Source organism: Quercus robur, chromosome 9, assembly GCF_932294415.1.
Source record: "Quercus robur chromosome 9, dhQueRobu3.1, whole genome shotgun sequence".
NCBI classification, from domain to species: Eukaryota; Viridiplantae; Streptophyta; class Magnoliopsida; order Fagales; family Fagaceae; genus Quercus; species Quercus robur.
Genome location: NC_065542.1, coordinates 22,414,443 through 22,435,113, shown reverse-complemented (window position 1 = coordinate 22,435,113; position 20,671 = coordinate 22,414,443). Strand labels below are relative to the sequence as shown.

Sequence of the window (20,671 nt, the reverse complement as noted above, 5' to 3'; positions counted from 1 at the left end):
AAAAAATAAAAAAATAAACCCTTAGAGTTACTAGATGGAGAGTTCTTTTATAATTAGACAAAGATTATTCCATAATTATCAATACACTTTTGTATCAAAATAAACTCCATTAATCCAAAGGTGTGTGTTACACATGGCATTGTTCCACAACCATTCATCTTCACCATGTCCTCTGCCAATCTCTCTAAAATTGTTGGGCTAGCAATAATGCTCGTTGAATATCCTATGTTAATCGGAAAAAAACAATTTAATGACCTAAATGATCTCTAATGATAGAGTCAACTCCCAAATAATCATGGTTTCTTTGGCCATATATAAGGAGACCATGAAATCCAACTTGATTGTTTCTAGGTAGAACATTTGTGTTATAAGCATAATAGTAAAATTCACAAGTATAATCGATAATGTCATGAACAAGTTGAGATATTGAGGTGCTTAATTATTGGAAAATAAATTTATTGAGATCTAGCCAAATGTTCCTAAGTGAAAAAATAAATAATGAACTTTGGAAATGTTTAAATTTCAGCTCTTTTACATTTTAAAGAATCATCGTTTCATTTGAAGTTATCATTGACCTATAAGATTTTTAACTCCAAATCTTTGTTTAAATTTTTTTTGCGCTAGTGTATATTAGGGAATTTTTTTCAACTTACCTGGTTTTTTCTTTTTGTATTTTATATTTTAGCTGAACCTGAAGACTTCACTAACAAACGAAAAATACATGTCAAGTAGGAATATATTCATATGATATTAGGACTTTCAAAAAGCTTTTTGGGAGAAAAGCATTAAGCAAAATCCCTATGATGCAGCAACTGGGGAAAACGAACCTGCATAGCTTTGGGGGTAACTGGGTAAGGAGCTGATTAAATCATTTGTACTAGTATTAGGCTCTTTCCTGTTTGCAAGACAGAAGACGTAGAAACAAATGCAGTTCAATGGGCCATGCTGAGAACCTATGAAGTGGGCTTAGATAATTTGACAATAGAACAAAAAAATTGCATAAATGCACACACAAACCAAGACCATTACCCAGTTGGGAGCTGGACACAATTCAAGATGTTAAAATTAAATGCTTAAAGTCAAAGATATTAAGTTGTAACTTCTACCAGGTTAAGTGCCGATGTTGCAGAACTCTTGGATTCACAACTTATGAAATAAGCCATTTGATACACCAATACTTAGGCAATCAGCATTTCCAATACATGGAAAGGCTTACAAAAGACAAGGTTGTGGAATATCTCATATACGTTGGGAACAAAGGAAAACCTCATGCTCAACAACTGACAGAGATATTCTCTTCAAATTTCATACAAAAATAAAAATCTTTCCTTGCATTTTGAGCCTGACATGCAACTAGGCTACCATCTGAACTCAAGTCAGTCCTGATCTTAAGATGTAGCAATTGCAAGGTAAGTGTGCGTTCCCTACCATATGATATTGTTAATCAATTGGAGATGAAGGCAATTTCCCTACAATTAAACGTATGCATGACACATCAGAACTTGGCAACACAGAAATTCACTTCCTAAATCAGTTGGCATGCTTCAATCAAATACAAAATGGCAAAGTTGGAGATTCTTAAGACTGTTTCCATATCAGATGAAATTCAATTCCAGCAACGCAAATGAAGCAAATTCTGTGATTCCCTTTGCAAACAGCCTCTATGCAGTAATGATGTTTAAACTCTGGAACAATTAACAGAGATAACTGATATGATATGTGATTCATCCATTAAATAGACTACCGCACATCAAGATAAAATTTTGCAGCTCTTTGCAACAACTAAGATATCCATTTAGAATAGACAATGAGCAGCAGTACATCAAAGATAGAAATTCAAATTACCACTCCTATTCATACAATCTAGATAAGAAGGGCAATGAACATAATAAAAATGAAGGAAAAAAAAAATCTCCATCACGTACAAGATACTGTCCCATATGAGGAATCACATTTCAAAAATCAAAAGAGATACAAGGAAAAACTAAAATGATAATAGAAGCCTCATCATTTCTTTATCCTATTCTGCTTTCTGGAAACATAAACAATGAAGCAAACACATTTAGGTGCAAATTGATACCAATTATACATGCCTGCTATTAAGGAATAAGTTAGGCCAAACTGCTCAATCTCTATACTTATGGTTGCTAGTGCCATCCTTCTTGAGTAGGCTTCCAAACTTTCCAAGCAAAGGGCTTCTTCTACTTCTTAAGGTGCTGCTGCTACATCTTATCAAAGCTCTCACCACCTTCCATCTTTGAGTCCACTTCCTCTTCAAGGCATTCCAGCTCTTCTTCTCTCTCTGGCAAAAAAATTTCTTTTCAATCTTGCAGCTCTCCTACATCTTAAATTCAACTTCAACAGAGTGCTCTTCTCTTTCTTATCTCATCTTCCATCAGCAAAATATACAACAAAAATCACTTTATTATTTATTTTATATAATTTAAATAGGATTATTTTCTTATTATACAACCAAGAGTTTCTACTAATTTAAAAGAGGTTTTATTATGTATTCTATATTATTTAATAACCTACCAATTTTTTTTTTAAATAATACTAATTTAAAAATATCATTATATTTTTTTTTAATTAATTATATTTTGTATTATTTTGAATCTCCTTTAATAGGTTTCTTTTTCTTCTTTTTCCAGGTTTACACTGATTACGAGCAAAATATACAACTAAACAATAGCACATACAGATTTGTATATACCAATTATCTAGTAGGATGACTCTAATGAGTTCTTTTTAGCACACAACACAGACACAGAAGCAAACAAGGTTATGTTGACTCATTATTTTTATTGGTTCACTATGTGTGCAACAATCAATCACAAAAAAATATCAAATACTTCTGGTCACAAAAAATAAATAAATAGAATAAAATAACTCAACAACAACAACAATATCAAATCTATATATTACAAAAAGCTGAAGCGTAGCATTTAATGCTGCTACTCTCACGTTGCGCCACATCAGTTGCCACGTCATTCTTTTTTTCCTTTTCTTTTTTAAAATATAATTTGTCCTACAATTTTAAAATGGTTTTTACAATTTTCAGCCCTATAAATGTAACCCACTACTTATTTATTTACTTCCACTATCACCCTATAATAAATCCAGTCCACTTATTTATTTATTTACTTCCACTATCACTCTATAATAAATCTGTATAATTAATCTAGCCCACCTCTTATTTATTTAGTTCCGTAATCAAGCCTAACCCAAAACCTTTTCAATTCAGCTTTAAGGTTTTGTGTGAGCCTTTTCAGCTTAAAAAAAAATTAAAAAAAAAAAAAACAACGTTGAAGCCTTTCAAGCTTTAGGGGTTTTTTTTTCCAATTTTCTTATAATTGTTTTTAACATTTATTCTTTTAATATTTACACTTCTCCAACATTTCTCTCTCCCTTACCATTTCATCTCCCCACTACTTCAATCTTTCTCCCTCTCTTATCTTTTCATCTTCCCACTACCCTCTACATTAATATCATTCTTCCTCTTTCTCTTCATCTTCCTTTATTTTTGTCTCTTCTTATTCACACCCTCTTACTATAAATTTGTCACTATCTCTTCTATTCTATGCATAGTTTTCCCTCACAAAAAAAGGTCCCCTCTCTCTCTCTCTCTCTCTCTCCCTCTCTCTCTAAATTTTTTGGTGGATTTTTTTTATTTTTCTTGCATCTCTACTTTAGGTTGATAATTTTTTATATTTTTTAAAACTCTATTTTGGGTTAATGCGATTTAGTTTTGTTTTTAAAATTGTGATTTAGTTTTGTTTTTTAAATTGTTGTTGTTTTTTTTATTATTTTTTATTCTCTTTGATTGTTAAATGTTATCCTATTGCGTTCTAAAGAATTAAATATAGCATATAAAAATATAATATTATTATATTACATAGCATGATTTGGATAATTTGGTATTTATTCTGTTACATAGCATGATTTTTTATAGTGCTCAATTTAGATGTTAAACTATGAGACTTTACTAATTTTTGTTTATTTTCTAATCCGTTGTGGTGGACAAAGTACTCTTAATAGTTGTATTAGAAGTATTCTATAATGCCATTTATTTAAAGAAAAGCAAAGGTTAGCCAAACGAAAATAATTGGATAGGTGACAAATTTTAACTTTTGCAATTTTTATTATTATTATTATTATTTTATAATAATGCATGTATAGAAATTTAATTCTTAGATTTTGCTAATAATTGTTTATTTGATAATATATTTTGGGCGGCCGAAATTATAATTTCTACAAAGAAAATAACCTTAATAGATTATTAAAAACAAAATTTTATCCTAATATTGGTTCAATTAATCATTGTTAAGTTTTATTAATTTTTTTTTAGTTTACGTTTTTTTGGTGTTTTGGATTGTTCCTATATTACATTTATGATTGTTCCTATAATAAATAAAAATATAATTACGAAATACATTACTCATTATTAGATTAGTTTAAATTATAAAATTTTTTTTTAATAAAACGATCATAAAAATAATTATCACGCGCAACGCACGGGTTTGCAGTTAGTACTAATAATAACGGCCACAATTATAAAAGGTAATATAAATCGGGAGAAAAAATTATGGTTTTAACAATACTAACATGCCTACTGCAACCAGTAAAAGCATGACAAGTGTTTCAATTCATCCATACCTCTTATGACATTCCTTCTCAGACACATAGCACCATCTTCCTAGTAAGATACCACATTTGCTCCATCAAGTAAAATAAGGTTCTCCATGTAAGCAACTACATCAAAACAATAATCAACTTGAATCTCCTTCTCATGTAGAGTTTCAGGATCAATTAAAACAGACTTATATTTCCTCTCTAATTCACTGTTGGTAGAAACCAGCAGAGTCCCTGTTTGAACTAGAAGTAAGCCAAACTTGGTGAAACTAATGAAATCAAGAAAATTTTCAATTGATAGAATATGAAGTTTATTCCAGGAATCAATCACACCATACTCCCTCATCACCCAAATTGGGCATATCGTGCTATGTGGTTGGGCACCACTTTCAAATTCAATCAAAGCCAGTTTCCCCTTGAATGATGTAATGAATTTCACAAAACAACTTCCTCTTTCTTCATCATCAGGCAGTGGTAGCTGTTTGAATTTCTCACTATTGACATCAAATGACAAAAGCATATGAGTAGAATGCCTCTCCTGTCCACCTGACATTTTAAACATCCAATGTAAATGCCCACTAACAAATGGTAATGCCTTAAAATAATTCCCATCGTAGTATAAAACACTGGGTCTCAACGAGGAGATTCCAAGTTCAACTCTTTTCCATTAATCCGAATTTAATGAGTACACCCCAACCTCAGGGGGAGGCTTAGACTTGGCAAAAGTCCATGAAATCCCAACAACCTAGAAGTCATTATTCTGGGAATCATACCCAATTCCGAATATCATAATGGGAAACTGGTTATCGGGAAACCTCTTAAATTTTCTAATACTGGGGTTCCACAAGTAAACAACATTAGAGATATTAAACCCTCATGCATTATAATTAGTGAAACACAATATTCCATTACATGAACCCACAACGTGGGGAAACCCAGATTGAAAGGCGAAGGGAACTCTAAACTCGGATATGGTTTCAAAGGTGCGGTCGCAAGCGAGAGTACAGAATTGGTCGCTAGAATGTGAAGAACCAAAGAGTGTGTGTTTTAAACAGTGAGCAACGCTAATTTTGGGTTTAAATAATATTTTACTATTCAAGCTGCCTTTTGTTTTTTGTTTTGTTTTTTTTTTTTTTTTTTTTTTTTTTTTTTTTGTTTTGGTTGAAATCGGATGAATCAAATAAATACAAGAGATTTTTTTTTTGAGAAAAAGGTAAGCGAAATTTTATTGAAGAAAAAAACGAACTACAAAGCAAAAACAAAAACCTAACTCAAGGAAGATTCGACTGGAAAACACCATCCACGTCCTCGGGTAATTCTTCTACCCAAACCTCAAGATCTGCAGATAGAACTGCTTTTTTAGCTAAGCTATGAGCTAATCTATTCCCCTCCCGCCTAACATGTTGAAACTTACAACTTCTTAAAACGGATCCCAGACGCTTAGTCTCATCCACAATATGACCATATAACAGAGGACAAAGACCACTTTGACGCAAGGCCTGAATAACTGACAGGCAATCACCTTCAACAATGATATGAAATTAACTCATTTCCCCGGCGAAGACCACAGCCCTTCGCGCCGCCAGAGCTTCAGCCATCTCTACTGACTGCACCTGACCCAGATTCTGCCTAAGAGCCGCGATAACTTGACCAGAATTATCCTGGCAAACCACCCCGATACCAGCCAATCCTGAATCCTCACAAAATGCAGCATCAAAATTAACTTTGAAGCAGTCCTCTGGCGGAGGAGACTAGCGCACCCTGTGGCGAGGAATAGGCGCGCCACACTCATGAGAATTCACGCTCCAAAATTCATCCACCAACTGTTGGGCGTTATCACCAAGTTCATGCAGCTTCCACGTTGACTGGTTTTCCCTTAATCGGTTATGACGCTGCCATAAGCACCATGCCACAGTAGCGAACAAAGCTACCTTCCTAGCTGGCCCAACACTGAAGACTTCCTCCAATAAGTCACAGAACGTCCGACATTTCTTCTGCACCAGTGAGCGAAACTCCAGGAGCGACATCCACACCGACCTCGCTTGATCGCACATCCATAAACAATGAATTATCGACTCCGTGTGATCTCCACAGCCATCACATACCACTCCAACAGGGATGTGCCGAGCCTGTAAATTCTGTTTTGTGGGCAGAGCATCCTTTGCAGCACGCCAAATAAAGTGTCGAATCTTCGGAGGCACCTTCATCTTTCAAATTTTCTTCCAAACCAACCCATTACTACCCAAAACTGATGAACTGGGCTAAAGAGTTGATTCGGCTGAAACAAGCAAGCAAATAAATACAAGAGATAATTACACATAACCCATTTGTGGTTTGGGCAAAAATCACTTTGCCTACCCGTGGTTTGAAAAGTATCACTTAACCCACCTGTGATATGTTTTCGTCAATTTCCGTAACCCACCTCAAGCCCAGCCGTTACAAAAACACTTCTTAACTCCAAAACACAACATAATGCAAATCAAAACACCCAAAACTCAAAAACTTTTTGAGAGAGAGACCTTTGGTGTTCTTCGTGGTTTGGAGTGTCTGGATGGGGAGAAAACACAAGTTTCGCAACATCGAAACTAAGGAAGGTATGTGTGACTACTATTGATCTACATTTAGGTTGTTAATGGCATTTTTTTTATCGCGACCCACCCACGTAGTTAGGGTTTGTAAAATTTTCTCAAAATTTTACATCTTTGATGAAGTGGGTCTCGGGGTTGGATTCGTTATAGAGGTGCCACGCCGAGGGAAGATGGTCCTGCTTAAAGGAGGGTGATCCGGGGAGATCAGGAAAATCAAGGGTGGGTAGAGAACGAAGATCTTGAGCGTTAGTGGCAGGCCACAAGTTGTAAATTACGGAGGCCAAAAAGGCAGAAAGAAGAGGGGAAAGCGAAGTAGTTGAAGGAGGAGAAGCAGTGGGAGAAAAGAGACCAAGCAAGGTACATGGTGGTGGCGGTAAGGGATCCGCAGCCAACACCGAAGAGGAGAGCGACGACGACACTCAAGATGTCCTTGGTGCGGTCACGGAGGGAGTTGAAGTCATTGGAAGTGAGGGGTTATTAGGGTTTCCTGTACCCCAACGGCATGTTCTTGCGGTGGATCGGGTCACAGAAGAGGAAGATCTCGGTGGATCAGGTCACGGCATGTCTTGGGTTTTATTTTGATTTATAGCTCCGATTTGATGTTTTTTGTTGGTATTGGCTGCTTTTTGTAAAAAGTTTGAGTTTTATTTGAACTAGGTTTCGAAAATTTTGTTCATTTCGATTCATAGAAATGGTATGGGATGTGTGTGATTTAAATCTTCTGTGCCGTGTGAGTATTGAAGAGATTTTGAGGTTTCCTGAACTGGGTTTTGACTGTTATTGTGAATGATGATGTTTATTTGGGTTTACTCAGGCAACACTGGGGCTTGGTACTGCCGAAGAAAGAAGTATACTTCAGTGCAATATAGGAAACAAGAGTCCTGTTTTGAAGGGCAATACTGTATAGTTCGGTCATTTGTGTAAGTTGATTTGGGTTTTATTTTTTTGGGTATGTTTTTCATGTTCAAGATTTATGTGAAGTAAGAGAGAGATCAATACCACTTTTTGATCTTGTTTCTCTTATATTTTTGTGCTATTTTTTGTTTTGGGAGGAGAGAGACATAAAATTTGAACAAAAATACCTATTTACCCCTGATTTTAACAAAGGTGGGTTACGGAAAACAAACGGATCATACCTCAGGTGGGTTAAGTGATACTTTTCAAACCACGGGTAGGCAAAATGATTTTCACCCAAACCACAAGTAGGTTTAGTGTAATTATCCCTAAATACAAATATTATTGTACTTATCTCAAAACAATATATATGGTAAATGTTTTCACTTTTCATACGAATTTTTATAAAATATAAATGTTTTGTGGCGGTGTCTTTGTATTTTTATGCCGAAATTTTTAAATATACTTTCTTAGAAGATACTAAATTGTATTCATTTGTATGTTTGTTGTATTATACGTGTGCCATCTTTTACTAACTATGGTGACATTTAAAAATTAAATAAATGTCATGCGTGACACATTAGTTTCTATGAATCGATGGAAGCCATTTCCCATGCTCAATTCCTCCTATATACCTAGCAAAAAAAAAAAAAAAATTTCCTCTTAAATGTGTGCTATATTTTACCAACTATGGTGCAATTATATATTAAATAAATGTCATGCGTGACATATTAGTTTTTTATGAATTGAAGGAAGACATTTCTCATGCTTGATTCCTCCTTAATGAGTACAATCAAACACCCATTAACATATTGTATTTCCTTAAATAATACTTTGAGTACTTAACTAGTGTAACAGAAAAAAAATGTGAAGAAAAAGAAAGGGAAGTTGAAAAAGAAAGGAAAGTAATATATATAATTGGTTGAATTTTTTGGAGCTTTTGATCTCATCTTGAATTGGTTTCCTAATGTTTGGTTGTCAATAAAATAGAGGAAAATAAAGGAGATTAGTTTTTTTTTTTTTTAATATTTAATTTTAGTTTTTGTTGAGTAAATCTTCAAGTAATTTTTTTAGTAAAATAAAGGAGATTAGTTTTTTCCTAATCTTATATTTAAGCCTATGCTTACTTTCATCTGAAGGAGTTGACCAATGAGATGGTCTAGTACCTAAGGGTTGATGGGGAGAGGAGAAGGGGTTGAAGAGGAGAGCAGAGATTCAGATAGTACTAGTAGGTGATTCTAACCAAGTTCAAAAAAATAAACTACTTTTTTTTTTCTTTTTTAAATCATTTACAAGAAAACGTACACCTTTTTACCTCACAATTTTTAAGTATAATTGTTCTTTTATCTAGCTTATCTTTAGTTAAAATAAATCAATAAATATAATCTATACCAAATAAACCCTTACAATTACTTAGATGAAGAGCCTTTTTACCTAACCGTTTATATAAGTATAGTTGTACTTTTATCTAATTTGTTTTTAAATAAAATAAATCAAAAAGAATAATCTATAAAAAATAACTTACAATTACTAGATAAAAAAAAAAAAAAAAAAAAAAAAAAAAAAAAAAAAAAAAGCTCTATTATAATTAGAACAAGATTATTCCATATCATCACTCCACTAATATATCAAAATAAATCCCCATTAATCTACCCTATAAAATTGTCAGTTTGACAATAATGCTTTTAAAATATCCTATGCCAATCACCTCCACCTTATCCTATGTTGAGCATTAAACCTTTTTCCCCCTTAAAACAATGAAATAAGCTATCTGATACACAAATACTTAGGCAATCAGCATTTCCAATACATGACACAAGACAGTTTGTGGATTATCTCATATACAATGGGAACAAATTAAGGAAGCACTCATGTAGTCATGCTTGTTTCATGGTCAACTAGCAGAGAAATTCTCTTCAAATTTCCAAAAAAAAAAATCCCTTCCATATGTGGATAATAGAAAATTCCTGACTTACCCAAATAAACAAATAACTTCCCTTGCATTTTGAGTCTGACATGCAACTAGGCTACCATTGCACTTGCCAGTGCAAGCTAAGTGGGTGTTCCTTACCTTGTGATAATGTTAATCAGTTGGAGATGGAGGCAATTTCCCAACAATTGAAATATGCATTATACATCAGAACTTGGCAACATAGAAAAATTCACTTCCTAAATCAGTTGGCATACTTCAATCAAATACAAAATTGCAAAGTTGACTAGATTCTTGCGTGATTCCCTTTGCAAATAGCAATTCTCTATAATAATGTTTAAAACTGTGCAACAATTAATAGTGATAACTAATATGTGATTTATCCATTTAATAGACTACTGCACATCAAGATAAAATTATGCAGCTCTTTGCAACAATTAACATATCCATTTAGAATAACAATGGGCAGCAATACATCAAATACAAATTCAAATTACCACTCCTATTCATACAATCTAGATAAGAAAGGCAATGTAAACAATAAAAATGAATGGAAAAAAAATCCATCACATACAAGATACTGTCCCACATGAGGAATCACATTTCAAAAATCAAAAGAGATAGAAGGAAAAACTAAAAAGATAATACAAGCCTCCTCATTTCTTTAACCTATTCTGCTTTTTGGAAGCATAAACAATGAAGCATACACATTTAGGTGCAAATTGATACCAAATATAACTGCCTGCTATTAAGGAACAAGTTAGGCCAAATTGGTCAATCTCTAAATTTATGGTTGCTAGTGCCATCATTCTTATGTTGCTGCTGCTTTGATGGTGGGCCAATGGCAGTAAGGCACACAATCCACTCCTTGGAAATATCCCACCACTATGTTTAACTTGTTACACCCTTAGGTTTGAAATGTAATTTAGAGAATGTCATTGAACCGCAAGATTCTTAACTCCAAATCTTTTTGTTTTAAAGTTTTTGCACTAGTGTATATTAGGAAACATTTTCCAACCACCAGGCTTTCCTTTTATTTTTTTCTGAACCGGAAAACTTCACTAAGAAATGAAAAATACATTCAAGTAGGCATACAGTCATATAATATTCATATTAGGGCTTTTAGAAAGCTTTTTGGGAGGAAAAACATTCAGAAAATCCAACAGATGTTATTTTTTGAAGAACATCTATTGAACTTAATTGTGATGCAACAATTGCAGAAATATGAACGTTCATAGTCTTTTTTAGTATGGATTGAAGAATGTGTACTAGCCGGAAGAAGCAGAACCTGCCTTTGTGTTAGAACTTATTCCATCTCCTTTGTGTGTGCGTGCGTGTTTCGTTCTAAAAAAAACTGTTGTTCAATTGACCATGCTCAACACAAATAAAACATGTCTCCCACCTAAGCTTCACCTACCTACGGCTACAAGTATGCATTGGGTTCACTTAGACACATATATATGCTATCACATAACACTTACTTTCAGTATAGTTTTTATACGGCTGACCACAATAAAAACAACAAACTGTACATGTAACACTCAATCAAAAACAAAAAAAAAAAAAAATCAATGTAACATTAGCAATGATGTAGAACTCTTCGATTCAACTTATGAAATAAGCCATCTGATTCTCCAATACTTAGGCAATCAATACACAGAAAGGCTGACACAAGGCAAAGTTTGTGGATTATCTCATATATGTTGGGAACAAAGCAAGCGCTCATGCTTGTTTCACGCTCAACAACTAACAGAGAAATTCTCTTTGGATTTCTAAAAAAATCACTCCCATAAGTGTAAAACAGAAAATTTTTGACTTACCCAAATAAACAAACAGTTAAATAAATAACTTTCCTAGCTTTCTGAGTTAGATGCAACTAGGTTACCAAGTAGTTTCAAGCCAGTACTGATCTTAAGATACTGCACTTGCAAGGTAAGTGGGTGTTCCCTACCAGGTGATAATGTCAATCAGTTGCAGGTGGAGGAGCCTATTTCCATATGATCAAACCTATGCGTGGCACATCAGAACTTGGCAAAATGGAAATTCACTTCCTAAATCAGTTGGTATACTTCAATTAACTAACATGAAATGGTAAAATTCGCTAGATTCATAAGACTTTCCAAATCAGATGAAATTCAATTGCAGCAAAAGACACTAAATTACGTGGTTCTCTTTCTAAACAGTAATTCTTCATGCTTTAATGATGTTTAAACTCTGCAACAACTAACAGTGATAACTGATATGTGATTTATCCATTTAATAGACTACTGCACACCTAGATAAAATTTTGCAGCTCTTTGCTATAACATATCCAGTTAGAATAGACAATGGGCAGCAGCACATCAAGATGAAAATTCAAAATTACCACTTCTTTTCACAAAATCTAGACAAGAACAATTAACACGATGAAAATGAAGGTAAAAAAGAAATCTCCATCACATACAAGATACTGTCCCATGTGAGGAATCACATTAAAAGCAAAAGAAATAGAAGAAAAACCTAAAAACATAATACAAGCCTCTTCATTTCTTTAACCTATCTGCTTTCTGGGAACATAAACAATGAAGTAAAAACATTTAGGTGCAATAATACCAAATATACCTGCCTGCTAGTGGGGCAGAAGTTAAGCCAAACTGGTCTATTTCTCCACTTATGGCTGCAAGTACCCTTCTTCTTGAGTAGGCGTCCAAAATTTCTGAGCAGTGCATAGGCTGCTTCTTCTTATGTTGCAGCTGCTTTGATGGTGGGCTTCCACCATCATCAATGTTTTCTGTAGAAGATATCCCATTTATCTGATCAAAGTTCTCACCTCCTTCCATCTTTGAGTCCACTTCCTCTTTGTTGCATTCCTGTTCTGCTTCTCTCTCCGGAAAACATTCTTTCTTTTCAATCTTGCAGCTCTCCCACATCTTAAATTAAACTCTGCATGCAAAAATCATCCACCAACAATATCAAATACTAATATAAAACAGCCCCAACTACAAAAGGATAGTATAAATCTGGGGAAAAAATTATGGTTTTAACAATGCTACCTAGCCTACTGCAACAAAGAAGAGCAAGAGAAGGGATTCAATTTATCCATACCCGTAATGATATCACTTCTTATACAACATAGCACCATCATCTTAGTAAGAGGCCACATTTTCTCCAGCAAGTAAAGCAAGGCTCTCCATGTGAGTAGCTAAATCTAAATAGATATCAACTGGAATACTAATTTCATTCTCATGTAGAGTTTCGGGGTCAATTAAAACAGACTTATCTTCCCTCTCTAATTCACTGTTGGTGGAGACCAGCCGGGGCCTCTTTCGAATTAGAAGTAAATCATACTTGGTAAAACCAATGATATTACTAGTGCTTTCAAATGGTAAAACACAGAGTTTATTCCAGGAATCAAACAAACCATACTCCCTCATCACCCAGATGGAGCATAGTGTGTCACGTGATTGTACACCATATCTTAATTTAATCAAAGCCAGTTTCCCCTTGAATGATGTGAGATATATCACACAACAACTTCCTTCATCAGCAGGCAGTGGTAGCTCTTTGAATTTCTCACTATTGACATCAAAAGACAAAATCATATGAGTAGAATGCCTATCGCGTCCACCTCTATCTTCTGCATACAGAATCATCCAATGCAAATGTCCACTAACAAATGGGGATGGCAAAAAACATTTTATTTCCCAGAACACAACGTTGGGTCTCCATGGAATTCCAAATCCAATTCTTTTCCATGAATCCGAACTTAATGTGTACACCTCAACCTCAAGGGGAGGCATCATATCTTTGACACGGGACCGTGAAATCCTGACAACCTTGTAGTCATTATTCAGGGAATCATACCCAAACCCGAGTTTAGGATGATGTAACCAGCTCAAGCAAGTATCGGGCAACTTCTTAAATTTTCTAATACTGGGGTTCCACAAGTATACACCATTAAATTCTGATACAATATAATCAGTGAGACACAATATTCCATTACATGAACCCACTAATCTGGAACTCGCAGATTGAAAAGTGAAAGGAATTCTAAACTCAGATACCCTTTCAAACGTGCGGTCGCAAGCTACTAAGGTGGGTGGAGAAGAAGAATAATTCCAGGGAAAAGTCCTGCGCATGTATATTACACAACCATGATTGTGGGACAACAAGCTACTAAGGTGGGTGGAGATGAAATTGGGGTTGGTGATGTAAGAGTACCAGGTTTTGCAAACACACCTGAATCTTAGGAGTGAGTTCACTGGTAGCCTTGTCAGAATTTCCAACACTATCTCGTCTGGGAGATGAAGGCTCGTCCTACGTCGGAAAACCGTTGACTGTGACATTTTCCAACGGAAGAGAAGATGTTGTAAGTGTGTGTTGTGACTTGTGACTTTTTTTTTTTTTTTTTTATGAATTGTGACTTGTGACTCTTGTGAGCACCTGTGGGATCCCTTTAATAGGCTTTTTAGTAATAACCAATTTGGGGCAACGCTAGAGATAGAAGCTCTTTTATTAAAAAATTTAAAAAATTGTTAATGTGATGACTAATTATTAGTAAATAAAAAAATTGATATTAATTGTGGGTTTAGATGAAAAATATTGTAAAATAATCTATGATTGTAGTACATTGAAAAAAGTGAAAAAAAAAATGAAAGAAAATATACAAATTGGCTGAATTTTTGGAGCTTTGATCTCATCTTAAATGTTTTTCAAATTGTTTGGTTGTAAAAAAAATAAATAAATAAAGGAAAAAAAATGAGATTAGTTCTTTTTTTAATATATGATTATAATTTTAATATGGAAAATCATCAATCATCAATATATATATATATATATATATATATATAAGCATAGACCTCATATGAGAAAACATGAGATTCTGCTAGTGGGCACATTCGTTGATTTGTTGAGCCTCTCTCATTTAAGTTTCCATCTCATCAAAATTTACATTTTTGTAAAAATTTTAGTTTATTAAATGTGTCAATGAAGCGAATACACGTTAATTATTTATAAGAATGCACTAATTATATATATATATATATATATTTATATATATAAGAATTTTATATGGTTTTTCTCTAGAAATTATATAAGAAAGAAAAAACATCACGTAAGAGAAGCATGCTTTCTCCATCTCACAAGCTGGTGGGACCAACTAATATATATATATATATATATATATGTATATATAAGTAGAGACCTCATGTAGGAGAGCATGCGGTTCCGCCAAATGGCACATTCGATGAGTCTCTCTCATTTAAGCTTCCATCCCATCAAAGTTTACATTTATGTAAAACTTTTAGTTCGTTAAATATGTCAATGAAGTGAATACACATTAATTGTCTATAAGAATGCACTAATTATATATATATATATATATATATAAGAATTTTATATGGTTTTTCTTAAAAAAATTATATAAGAAAGAAAAAACATCACGTAAGAGGAGGAAGTATACTCTGTTACGAGTGTATGCTTCCTCCCTCTCACAAGCTGGTGGGACCCACTAGCACAAGTTGGTGGGACCCATAGCTAGTGGATCCCACTAACTGTGAGAGGAGAGAAACATACACCCATTACAGGGTGTATTTTCTCACATGAGAGACCATGCGATTTCGTCATGTGGTGCTTTGTAAGAGTAATTTTTCATTTAACTTTACACCTCAACTTCTTTACATATTTTGGATTACAATAAAATTCTATTAATAGGATATCACTATTCTCAGTGAGTGTTTAACTGACTACTATCATACTTCAATAACATAAACATGACATCATAAATTTTAGATGATATTTCCATAAGCCAACTAAACATTTACATGAAATTACAAATATTTTATGCTAACTCCAAGCCAATGTAGAAACAAAAATTATGATTAAACAAACAATCAACTTATTACACTACTTTTTTTTTTTTTTTTTAAGAAGATGTTACACCACATAATAACTAATTTATAATTTATGTAACTTTTTCTCTATAGTTTAAATTCTCCATCCCCTTAATTTTGTATTATATCATTAATTTAACAAAAATCTCTTCATGTTATTGCAACATTACTTCATGTTATTACTTTAAAATATTTTAGATATTCTATAAAGGTTTTTCATATAACAGCTTAAAGCATTATCCACGCATTGCATGGGACCATGACTAGTTACTTAAAAAGAGTAAGAACTTTATGACACAAAAACTTCTGAGGGACTAGGATTAAACTGATCGTGAGTTGAGGACCAAAAGCATAATTAAGCCTAGATTTTTTTAAAAAAAATTAAGAATGCCTTTTTGCCTCCCATAGATATTAAACTTATAAGTTTTATCTAGCTTTTTCTTTAATAAAATAAATCAATAAAAATAATCTATACCAAATAAATCCTTTATAATTGCATGAGTTCCAGTTTATTCCATGAGTATTTTTTTATTTTATTTTATTTTATTTTATCTCTTGAATTAAAGTAATCATTATGGAGCAGACATTATCAATTGGAAACTTATCATATCTTAAAACAAAAAAAAAAAAAAAAAAAACCCTTACAGTTACTAGATGGAGAGTTCTTTTATAATTAGACAAAGATTATTCCATAATTATCAATACACTTATGTATCAAAATAAACCCCATTTATCCAAAGGTGTATGTTACACATGGCATTGTTCCACAGCCAATCATTTTCACCATGTCCTTGGCCAATCTCTCTAAAATTGTTGGGCTAACAACAATGCTTGTTGAATATCCTATGTTAATCAGAAAAACGACAATTTAATGACCTAAATGATCTCTAATGATACTGCCAACTCCCAAAGAATCATGGTTTCTTTGGATCTGTCATATATATTCAACTTAACACTTCCGATGGCCATATATAAGAAGGAGACCATGAAATCCAACTTAATTGTTTCTATGTAGAACATTTGTGTTATAAGCATAATAGTAAAATTCACAAGTATAATCAATAATGTTGTGAACAATTTGAGATATTGAGGTGCTTAATTATTGGAAAATAAATTTATTGCGATCTAGCCAAATGTTCCAAAGAGCAAAAATAAATAATGAACTTTGGAAATGTTTAAATTTCAGCTCTTTTACATTTTAAAGAATCATTGTTTCATTTGAAGTTGTCATTGACCTATAAGATTTTTAACTCCAAATCTTTGTTGTTTAAAATTTTTTGCACTAGTGTATATTAGGGAATTGTTTTTCAATTTACCTGGCTTTTTCTTTTTGTATTTTATATTTTAGCTGAACCAGAAAAAATTCACTACCAATCGAAAAATACATATCAAGTAGGAATATAATCATATGATGTTAGGACTTTCAAAAAGCTTTTTGGGAGAAAAGCATTAAGCAAATTCCCTATGATGCAGCAATTGGGGAAAACGAACCTGCATAGCTTTGGGGGTAACTGGGTAAGGAGCTGATTGAAGCATTTGTACTAGCATTAGGCTCTTTCCTGTATGCAAGACAGAAGAAGTAGAAACAAATGCAGTTCAATGGGCCATGCTGAGAACCTATGAAGTGGGCTTAGATAATTTGACCATAGAACAAAATAACTGCATAAATGCACACACAAACCAAGACCATCACCCAGTTGGGAGCTGGACACAATTATTCAAGATGTTAAAATTAAATGCTTAAAGTCAAAGATATCAAGTTGTAAATTCTGCTAGGTTAAGTGCCGATGTTGCAGAACTCTTAGATTCACAACTTATGAAATAAGCCATTTGATACACCAATACTTAAGCAATCAGCATTTCCAAAACATGGAAAGGCTTACAAAAAGACAAGGTTGTGGAATATCTCATATATGTTGGGAACAAAGGAAAACCTCATGCTTGTTTCATGCCCAACAACTGACAGAGATATTCTCTTCAAATTTCATAAAAAAAATAAAAAGCTTTCCTTGCATTTTGAGTCTGACATGCAACTAGGCTACCATCTGAACTCAAGTCAGTCCTGATCTTAAGATGTTGCAATTGCAAGGTAAGTGGGCGAATCCTACCATATGATAATGTTAATCAATTGGAGATGAAGGCAATTTCCCTACAATTAAACGTATGCATGACACATCAGAACTTGGCAACACAGAACTTCACTTCCTAATTCAGTTGGCATACTTCAATCAAATACAAAGTGGCAAAGTTGGAGATTCATAAGACTGTTTCCATATCAGATGAAATTCAATTCCAGCAATACAAATGAAGCAAATTCTGTGATTCCCTTTTCAAACAGCCTCTATGCAGTAATGATGTTTAAACTCTGCAACAATTAACAGAGATAACTGATATGATATGTGATTTATCGATTAAATAGACTACCGCACATCAAGATAAAATTTTGCAGCTCTTGGCAACAACTAAAATATCCATTTAGAATAGACAATAAGCAGCAGTACATCAAAGATAGAAATTCAAATTACCACTCCTATTCATAAAATCTAGATAAGAAGGGCAATGAACATAATAAAAATGAAGGAAAAAAAAAATCTCCATCACATACAAGATACTGTCCCACATGAGGAATCACATTTCAAAAATCAAAAGAGATAGAAGGAAAAACTAAAATGATAATAAAAGCCTCATCATTTCTTTATCCTATTCTGCTTTCTGGAAGCATAAAAAATGAAGCAAACACATTTAGGTGCAAATTGATACCAATTATACATGCCTGCTATTAAGGAATAAGTTAGGCCAAACTGGTCAATCTCTATACTTATGGTTGCTAGTGCCATCCTTCTTGAGTAGGCTTCCAAACTTTCCCAGCAAAGGCTTCTTCTACTTCTTATGGTGCTGCTGCTACATCTTATCAAAGCTTTCACCACCTTCCATCTTTGAGTCCACTTCCTCTTCAAAGCATTCCAGCTCTTCTTCTCTCTCTGGCAAAAAAAATTCTTTTCAAACTTGCAGCTCTCCTACATCTTAAATTCACCTTCAACAGAGTGCTCTTCTCTTTCTCATCTCATCTTCCATCAGCAAAATTTACAACAAAAATCACTTCATTATTTATTTTATATAATTTAAATAGGATTATTTTATTATTATATAACCAAGATTTTCTACAAATTTAAAAGAAGTTTTATTATGTATTCTATATTATTTAATAACCTTCGATATTTTTTATAATTTAAAAATATTATTATATTAAAATTTTTTTAAAATTAATTATATTTTATATTATTTTGAATTTCTTTTAATAGGTTTCCTTTCTCTCGATAAATAACACATGAGACACCAGGGGACTGCATTCCAAGTCCCCTGCTACTTCTCCCACCAGACCCCCCCCCCTCTCCAAGAAGACAACATTTCCTCTACCATTTTTTTCCTTTTTATCCCTCCTCTACTATTTTGCCATTTCTTTTTTAACTATTAAGCAAAAAGAAAAAGAAAAAGAAAAAAAAAAGAGTAAGATAACTCTAATGAGTTCTTTTTAGCACTACAATACAGACACACAAGCAAAAGGTTATGCTAGCTCAATATTTTTATTGGTTCACTATGCGTGCAACAATCAATCAACAACAATATCAAATACTTCTGATCACACCAAAACAACAAACAACAACAACAACAACAACAACAACAACAATATCAAATACGAATATATAATAGCCACAACCATAAAAGGATCAAATAAATCTGGAGCAAAAATATGGTCAACCGGTAAAAACACTACAAGGGTTTCAATTTATCCATACCTGTGATGAAATCGCTTATTATACACAGCACCATCCTCTCAGTAAGATACCACGTTTGCTCCATCAAGTAAGGCAAGGTTCTCCATGTAAGTAGCTACATCTAAAAGATAATAAATTTAATTACTAATCTCCTCCTCATGTATAGCTTCAGGGTCAATTAAAACAGACTTAACTTTCCTCTCTAATTCACTGTTGGTAGAGACCAGGCGAGACCTATTTCGAAGAAATCAGTATAAATTTCAATTGGTTGAACACAAATTTTATTCCAGAAATCAAGCACACCATACTCCCTCATCACCCAACTGGAGCATAAAAGCATGCTATGCGGTAGTACACCACTTCCAAATTTAATCAAAGCGAGTTTTTCCTTGAACGAGGAGAGTCCTTTCTTAATACAACTTCCTTATTCATCAGGCAGTGGTAGCTCTTTGAATTTCTCACTATTGAGATCAAATGAGAAAATCATAGCTGTAGAACGCCCCTCCTGCCCACCTCCTTCTTCTATCATTTCTATCATCCAATGCAAACGCCCACTCACAACTGGGAATGTCAAAGTAAAATTAAAGTTGCAGGACACAACATTGCAGGATTCACCTCTTGCTTAGTTCAAATGGAGTTCTTTAAATTAAGGATAACAAAGTCTTATAAACTCTTTTTATAAGTAAATAGCTCACTTAAAAAAAAAAAAAAAAAAAAAACCCATGTCCAGTTAATTTTCTCTTTTTTTTTTTTTTTTTTCTTTGTATTTTTTAAGAAGTAGTTGAAAGATAATATCCAAATCCTGAATTTAAGTTATTTTTAACTTTAACACTTTTCAAAATCATAATTTTTGTTTTAGCCACATGTTCCATTTAAAAAATTAAATTAAAAATTAAAAAAAAATTTCTTTTACTAAAAATAAATATAATAAACTCTCACATTCGCGTTTTTTTTAAAAGAAATATTATATTCACAGCACTT

At 33.2% G+C, this 20,671-nt stretch overlaps 1 protein-coding gene and 1 long non-coding RNA gene across 2 annotated transcripts; both read right to left on the bottom strand.

Moving 5' to 3' along the window:
• Window positions 1-1,810: 1,810 nt before the first annotated feature.
• Window positions 1,811-19,877, bottom strand: LOC126699611 (uncharacterized). Its single transcript, XR_007646836.1, has 2 exons — window positions 19,712-19,877; window positions 1,811-2,389 (listed from the first exon to the last, which is right to left on the bottom strand). It is a non-coding gene; the product is annotated as an uncharacterized LOC126699611 (long non-coding RNA).
• LOC126699609 (F-box/kelch-repeat protein At3g23880-like) lies at window positions 12,390-14,428 on the bottom strand. The gene is made up of 2 exons (XM_050397532.1): window positions 13,129-14,428; window positions 12,390-12,966 (listed from the first exon to the last, which is right to left on the bottom strand). Exon 1 carries the CDS (start codon window positions 14,367-14,369, stop codon window positions 13,170-13,172), a length of 1,200 nt encoding a protein of 399 aa, XP_050253489.1. The 5' UTR covers window positions 14,370-14,428; the 3' UTR covers window positions 12,390-12,966; window positions 13,129-13,169.
• Window positions 19,878-20,671: the final 794 nt, after the last annotated feature.